This window comes from Lupinus angustifolius, chromosome LG16 (genome assembly GCF_001865875.1).
Source record: "Lupinus angustifolius cultivar Tanjil chromosome LG16, LupAngTanjil_v1.0, whole genome shotgun sequence".
In the NCBI taxonomy this organism is placed as follows: Eukaryota; Viridiplantae; Streptophyta; class Magnoliopsida; order Fabales; family Fabaceae; genus Lupinus; species Lupinus angustifolius.
The window spans coordinates 3,747,100-3,754,587 of NC_032024.1; the positions used below are offsets into that span (position 1 = coordinate 3,747,100).

The 7,488-nt window shown below is 34.6% G+C and overlaps 2 protein-coding genes across 3 annotated transcripts in view; both read right to left on the bottom strand.

Annotated features, from left to right (window-relative positions):
• LOC109330106 (aminomethyltransferase, mitochondrial) lies at positions 1,353-4,209 on the bottom strand. Of its 2 annotated transcripts, none has more exons than XM_019564136.1 (4): positions 4,086-4,209; positions 2,865-3,432; positions 2,327-2,445; positions 1,353-2,050 (listed from the first exon to the last, which is right to left on the bottom strand). In XM_019564136.1, the coding sequence occupies exons 2-4, from the start codon at positions 3,420-3,422 to the stop codon at positions 1,507-1,509; spliced, it is 1,221 nt and encodes a 406-aa protein (XP_019419681.1). In that variant the 5' UTR covers positions 3,423-3,432; positions 4,086-4,209; the 3' UTR covers positions 1,353-1,506. The 2 variants fall into 2 exon arrangements, with proteins under 2 accessions (XP_019419681.1, XP_019419682.1); XM_019564137.1 differs by having other exon boundaries at positions 2,865-3,425; positions 4,086-4,200.
• The window catches only part of LOC109329159 (glycine-rich cell wall structural protein 1-like), a 1,871-nt gene continuing 1,364 nt past the window's right edge, over positions 6,982-7,488 (bottom strand). Inside the window, exon 2 of the mRNA XM_019562832.1 lies at positions 6,982-7,358. Within this exon, the coding sequence (XP_019418377.1) occupies positions 7,177-7,358 (182 nt within the window). The 3' untranslated portion in view covers positions 6,982-7,176. The remainder of the gene's footprint in view (positions 7,359-7,488) is intronic.

Here is a 7,488-nt window from a genome sequence, read left to right on the forward strand (position 1 = left end):
ATAAGTACTAATATAATTTTTTATGTAAGTTTTTTAATGTTGGAGTTGTATTCCTTTATAGATGTATTTATTAGAAGCTGGAGAATAAAAGTGAAGGAGAACATAGACTTTGTCCATTTTCATTTTGTCTTTTGTCCTTCATTTGTCCATTTTAATTTTTAAGTGAAGTGACTTTGCCCATTTTCATTACTTATGTGTATAGAAATTAATTTGCTTTGACCTACCATTTTTTTTTGCTTTGACAAATTCCGGTCAAATTATTATAGCTTCATGTTTATCATTTAATAATGACTACCGTGTGGACTACACCAATTCCAAAGATTAGTAAACCGAAAGTTATGCAATGTTCTCCTGCTTATAATTATATTTTTTTTTGTTATTACCAAAAATATTATTTGAAGGTAAGGATCCAATTCTTTTGATTATCACTTTCCAATTTAAATAAGGTTTCACTTTTATCATACAATTCTTTAAAAATTAGTCAAACAAACCCCATAAATTATATATCTTTTATATTTCATTCACATATATTTTTAATTGACTTAAAATATTAACTCATTTTCTATCTTGTGGTGGCTACTCTATGTAACATAGAGTTGGTTGGCTATGCATGCAAGTATTGCATTAATGTAGCATGGTTTTTGCATCTCCAACTATGTAATTCTTGTGCAATTAAAAGAAACAACATGAACCAATTAGCTAGGTGAGGTTGATATCATAATGTTCTATAAACAAATAGTGGATTATAAAACAAAGCATCTTTAGAGCTTCTAAGAATCATACAAGATAATTTCCCGACAAATCACATTATCACATAGTACATGTAGTGACATTAAGTGTGAGACAACAGATGTACACCCAAGTTAAGGAGCATGGTAATGCATAGAACAATTGTAACAGGTAAAACTAGTCATTCTCATTATTAGCATGACCATCATGTTTTAGGTGAAAGAAAAATATGTAGATCTCTCACAATTTTAGGCTGGAGGCTAAATATTAACTTCACCTGATTTGTTGTAAGCTTGAAATATTTACATTACTTATCTATCCAAATTCATGTTGAGTACCTGACTCACTTTTTACAACACAACACAAGGCATATAGTTTTTTGGATCTCATGTAGACTTTGCTATCATAGAAGTTGGCAAGCACAATATCAGGAAATTTCAGGACAACATGAACTCAACTATCATAAAAATATGGCCCAGTGCACGAGGCTCCCACTTAGTATAGTCTGGGGAGGGTGGATGTATGTAGCCTTACCTCAGCAAGCGGAGAGGCTGTTTCCAGTATTTAAACCTGTAACCTCATGATCACTAAGCAACAACTTTACCGTTGTGCCAAATTCACCCAACTCAACTATCATACATGTTTGAAATGAAAATATTAGTTATTAATGCAAGGCATTCTGCTTGTACTTGATGTCAGTAGGACAATGGCATTAAGAAATGATTACAGCATTCAGATTATAGGAAAACTGGTCAAGGGGGAGCAATAGGGAAATGTTCAAGGCTTATAGTACTTTGTTGGTACAAATGGCACCTTTGTAACAACTCCTTCATTGGCTTTTCCTCGAATAATAATCTTTACTTTAGTGCCTGCCTTGTGCAATCCTGATTTCACATATCCCATGGCAATGTTCTTCTTGAGGCAAGGGCTGAATCCGCCACTTGTGACTTCCCCGATGTTGTTGCCACCTTCATCTTGAATCTCGCTGTGGCTTCTAGGAGGCGGTCCAGACGAAAAGAAACCAACACGCCGGATCTTAGGACCTTCTTCAAGCTGTTTCAGTATAACCTCAGCTCCAAGAAAACCACCTTCTGCTCTCCTTCTCTTCCCTATGGCCCATGTTAGTCCTGCCTCAATAGGTGTAATGTGCTGTTCCATGTCATTGCCATATAAACACAATCCAGCTTCAAGTCGAAGACTATCTCGAGCACCCAACCCTGTCAATCTTATCTTCCCTTCAGATTTTTCTAGGATTGCCTTGGCAAGATCAAGTGCATTCTCTGAAGGAACTGAGATCTCAAATCCGTCTTCACCAGTATACCTGAAAGTCTCGGCGAAGATTGCATTATTGTGCATACTACCATTGGGATTAAGCATTTTGTCATGATAAACTCTGATTTAGCTAACAACACAAAAGGATAAACCGAATTTATCAAATTACACTCATTTCACGAATTCAGAAATTATTGCATTGTGAGAAGGAAAGGAAAGATTTAACATTGATATAGCAAGTAACACAAGATGGAATTTCAGATAGCATTACAACTAAAACGGACATTGCAGGGTAAATCACTAATGTTAGGGAAAGAAAACATACCCGGTTCGCGTAAGAAAGCACTGCGAGCCATTGATGTCCAACACACGGAACTGCCCAAAATACAGCTTGCTCAAATCCTCTTTTGTCAGGTGTTGAAGAACAGGAGCAGCAAGAGGACCCTGGCACAAATCATTAAAGTTTAAAAAGCCCATAAATTCGGTAGCCAGATTCAACTTCAAGGAGCATGAATCACCTTAATAAGTTAATCATAATCATTTAGTGACCACACTAAGAAAACTTTTACCATAGGAAAAAGAAATAACAAGCAATATGGCACAAACATATTTGCACTCACCCTACATGCACTTATACTACACCCAAATATACAGGGCAGGTGGTAGTAGAAGAAATTATCTCATAAGCATTCGTTTAATATCTAGAGCACATTGCAGCCATTTCTATCTTGCCATAATTTTGAGATCTTAACAACCAACATACAGATGCAGAAAAAAGGGAAATAAAGAAAAACAGAACAAACTCAAAAGCTGTAAGTTGAAAGTGTATTATGATGCAAATGTACAAGAGTGTGATAAATGACCTGCAGGGCAAGAAGGGATCTCTCATCATGGATGTGCCACGACACATCGCCGCCTTTGGCCTTGAATGCCTTCATATGCTCCTCAATATGAGCCAGATCTTTATCCCTACACCCAGCATTCACAACCAAGTATATGTGATTATCCGTCACCTTGGTAATCACCGAATCATCAATTGCCCCTCCCTTTTCATTTGTGAAGACAGTTAGTGATCCAGTTCCGGGGGCAAGCCCGGCGACATCAGCAACGACAAGTTTTTCAAGGAATGAGACACTGTCTTTTCCCTTGAGGCTTAGCCCACACATATGTGAAACATCGAAAAGGCTACCGTTTTCCCTACAGTTTAGGGTTGAGTCCATAATCGAGTCCTTGTATTGAATTGGCATGCTCCATCCAGCAAATGGCACCATCTTCCCACCATGAGCAACATGGAAGTCATAAAGAACAGTCTTTTTCAGCTCAGCTTCTGCAGAAAAATATCGGCGAGCAACAGCCTTCTTATCACCATTGGCTAGACGGCGGGTGATTGATTGCCCAAGTTGCCACAAACCACCCCTCATTTTCTGTTATCTGAGGAATAATAGAAGTTAAATACTGACTTTCAAGTTTTAACCTGTACTTGGTTATAAGGGGACTTGGGGGTTAAAGAAATTTATGTCATTGTTAAGGAATCATGTCATTCCTAGAATATAATAGCACACATTATGATACCCTTCATTGCCAAAAAAGGACCAAAATTTCCACAAACAAAGAAAACAAGCAATTTGATGGCAATTCATTGAGATATATTATCATGGTTCCAGAAATGATCTATACATTGCAGGCACAAAGAATAACAACTTGAATAGCAATAACTTATGTTCATGTCATAACCCAGAAGTGATCACAGTTCATGTACTCAAACAATGAAACAAATCCACTGAAATATTCATACATCATATTCGAAACAAAAAGTTTCATATAAAATCTCAATCCAAGGCATTGCAGAACACAATAACTTGAATCAAGATATTATAAAGGAGGTTCACCAAAATAGTGTAACACCCCAACACCTAAAAACTTGGAAAGAATGAACCTTTATCAAATGTCTAGATCTAAGATTCAATCTCCAAATTTGGCAGAATCATAACTCATGCAACTACATGTTACATATGAATAAACACAACCCCATATTGGAAAATGGAAGTAATAAGGTTATAAAAGAAAGGGGTAGTGGCACTTACATAGTTGGTTATGTTCCTTGTATGGAGTTGTTAAGAATGAAGGCATAAAATAGAAGGGAGTGACTGATAATGTTTCTATATATATGTGTATGACATTAAAAGGCTTCTTTATCTGTTCAATTTGGACATATTTGAATTATAATAAAAATAAAAATAGGAGTGAGTGAGTGTCAAATCACACATCCTTAGTGAGTGGTAGGAACATTACCATTGAGATATCTCTTATACTGCACTTCATGTAACATGTTAATGTGTGTTCTCCTTTATGTTATGCTTTGTGTACCCAAATATCTGATGGCTGGGGAAATTGGGATAAGATCACATATTTCACATTAGAGATATAATATTGTAATATTTATGTATTTTATGTAAAGATTTATATTTGTATATCTTTTATTATATTGTATACTTATATTTAAGATATCCTCAATGAATTAAATATAAATAATAATTGATAAATGATATAATGAAAAAATTGCTATACACATTATCATCACCTTAAAATAGTTGTATTAAAGTAAAGATTTGTTCCTTCAAAAATGTTGTGTTACAATTAGGTTTATGGAAAATTGTTAAACCCAAAATTGTCACATGTCAATAATTTCATTGATTATGTTGGAAGTATAATTTAAGGTTTTGTTTGGAAGTTATGAGAAAAAAAGAGGATAGGGATCAATGGGTAAGAGTGAGGAAGAAGAGGAAAGGAAAAGAAGACAATCTACTCTATTATTTGTGAGTGTAAAATAATTTTATGGGAGAGATATGTAAAGTAATGTTAATGTAAGATTAGCTTATTTACTTTTTGTTTAAAAATATAATTAATAATGAGAAATAGACAAATAATATAATTATATAACTTTAATAAAAATATTTAGGTAGTGTGAACTATTAAAATAGATATATGGTTTTAGAGGGAAAATTTACATTGTAGTTAAACTACGATATCACACGTTTGGTATATGTTTCAAAATATTTAGAGAAGTAGAATAGTTTTTAGGGAACTCGGGAATAAGATCTATGAGTTTGGGGAAGTCGTGGACCGGGAATGTGACTTCCCTGTAATCTCGTGCATCAGAGGCACAAGACTCTCTCTCCTCCATGGAAGTCATATTTCACATGCACGACTTTCACTTTTTTAAAAGTCGTGGACATTAAACACAATTTTCATTGTATATTAATAATAAAATAGCTTTGTAGACTATGGTTCAACACCTACTCATGGTTTTTTTATATTATAAAATTCGGTAATGAATATAATATAAACTAACCATATTGTATTAGAGTCTTTGTACAAATAATAAATGTCAAAGTTATAAAATAAAAAAATAATCATAGGTGGATGTGAACCATAGACCTCTAGATTACCTTGTAAACCAAGAACCATTATGCTAAAAAGATTTTTGTTGTAAATATATAATGAAAATCGTGTATAATGTCCACGACTTCTAAAAAAATGAAAGTGTCGTGCTCTGATATACCAGATCACATGGAAGTCACATTTCTGGTCCACGACTTCCCCAAACTCGTGGATCTCATCCATGAGTGCCCTAAAAATTATACTACTTCCATAAATGTTTTGAAACATATACTAAACACTACACTATCCACATAAATTTTCCGGTTTAAGAGTTTGTAAAATCCCTTCAAAAACCTTCCTTCTCTTCATTATTTCTCATCCCTTCTAAAATCAGACTTACATAGATAGCATAAAAATATGTTGTGGGTCTTATATGTTATTCCTTCTTTTTTCAATTTGTTTCTTTTTATATGCCAATAAATATGAAGGATTGAGGAAAGAACTTACTGATATGAAGGACTTTAGTATTCAAATTGAAGCAATGGAAAGTTACAGTGGAAGCATAAGCTTGAAAACTAAGATTATCTCAAAGGAGGTAATTCTGCTTCAATTTCAACCTGTTGGCACAACTAATTATTAGGTCATGAATTATCATGAACATTTGTTTTATAGATTGTCCTTGTGAAGTTTGAATAGCATATCATATCACTGTTATAATTAGGCTTGAGATCCAGCTTTGAAATTATAATTGAACCTTTGAGCTCTCTGTGTAGTACATTAGAATTAGAATTCTAATCCTGAATCTGATTTCATAGAATTGTAAAAACAAATATTTTATACTTCTTTAAATTTTTAACCTAAGCTTAAGAATTAGAATTCCAAGCACAGAAGTTAAAAAATAATATGTCAATGTAAAGGGAGATGAGAAGCATAAAGTCTATTAAGACATGCATCTATAGACCAGAAGAGTCTCATAGTGTTTAAAGCCAATTCTCTTTACTTCTGGAACACCCCAACCAACACTTGTTGCTTGCCGAATACGATTAGTCTTCAGCACATTTAGAGGTTAGAGATTTACACTTTTTATGAATGCCTGGAGAAATGATCAGTGTGTGTGTGTGACATTATCGTCCCAGATTGCAGGTTCAATAAGAAAAATAGAGCTTGTGATGCTCTAAACTTACCCTGTGCATATTAAAAAATGAAGCCATGTTCTATCTTCACTTGCTGAATTGTATGGTAATCACTTAGCTTGTATTGTTGCATTGTTGAATGGGTGGTTAAATATGTATTTCTGTTTCTACATTGGTCACAAGCATATGCGATAGCCTAATGTATGTCACAAGTTTGATAGAAAATAAATTATCAATTGATTTACACAACAACAGTGCTCATCAAGTATAGGTATGCAACAACTAGCTTGGAGTTTGGATGATTCAGTAAAACATAGCTTAATTTGTCCTTCTGCTGAATAGGTTGTATGTACATCATGAGTTTATTCTATATAGTACTTTGCATGGTTTAAATAACTTACTGTGTAATATTAAAAACAATAGAGAACAATCCCAAAAGAGCTAAAGAAGCAATTAGCGTGAAGCTCATACAATGCATTTCCAGAAGCAGGTCAAATGAAATTTGAAATAACAAGTAATGTTTTATTTTGCCCATTATAGAATGTGATTCATGTCTTAATAGAAGACAAGGTGGAAACTATCATGAACAATCTTATAAATTCCAAAACTGCAAGTACAAACAATGTTGGGCACCTTCAATTGCATGTAAATTTTGGCTTGTCTAAGGGTTATCTGTGGCAACTTCTCCACTAGTTCCTACTCCAAAACCAATGCCAATGCCCATGCCCATGCCCATGCCAAATCCAATTCCCATGCCATTATTATTACCATGACCACCTTTGTTGTTAGTCTTGCTTACTCCATAACCACTACCTTCCCCGTGACCATATCCTTCACCATTTCCTCCTCCACCGCTGCCGCTACCACCACCTCCTCCTATTCCATTTCCACCAATGCTCATGCCAGCACCAAAGCCACTACCATGACCATAGCCTCCATTGTTGCCACCTCCTCCACCACCCTCTCCCCGGCC

What these genes read in the sequence shown, in the direction of transcription:
- LOC109330106 (XM_019564136.1), bottom strand. Translation starts at nt 3,422, where the DNA reads ATGAGGGGTGGTTTGTGGCAACTTGGGCAATCAATCACCCGCCGTCTA. An exon ending in GATCCCTTCTTGCCCTGCAG is followed by an intron (nt 2,446 to 2,864) that starts GTCATTTATCAC and finishes GATTTGTGCCAG; the next exon opens with GGTCCTCTTGCTGCTCCTGT. An exon ending in TGCTTTCTTACGCGAACCGG is followed by an intron (nt 2,051 to 2,326) that starts GTATGTTTTCTT and finishes CGAGACTTTCAG; the next exon opens with GTATACTGGTGAAGACGGAT.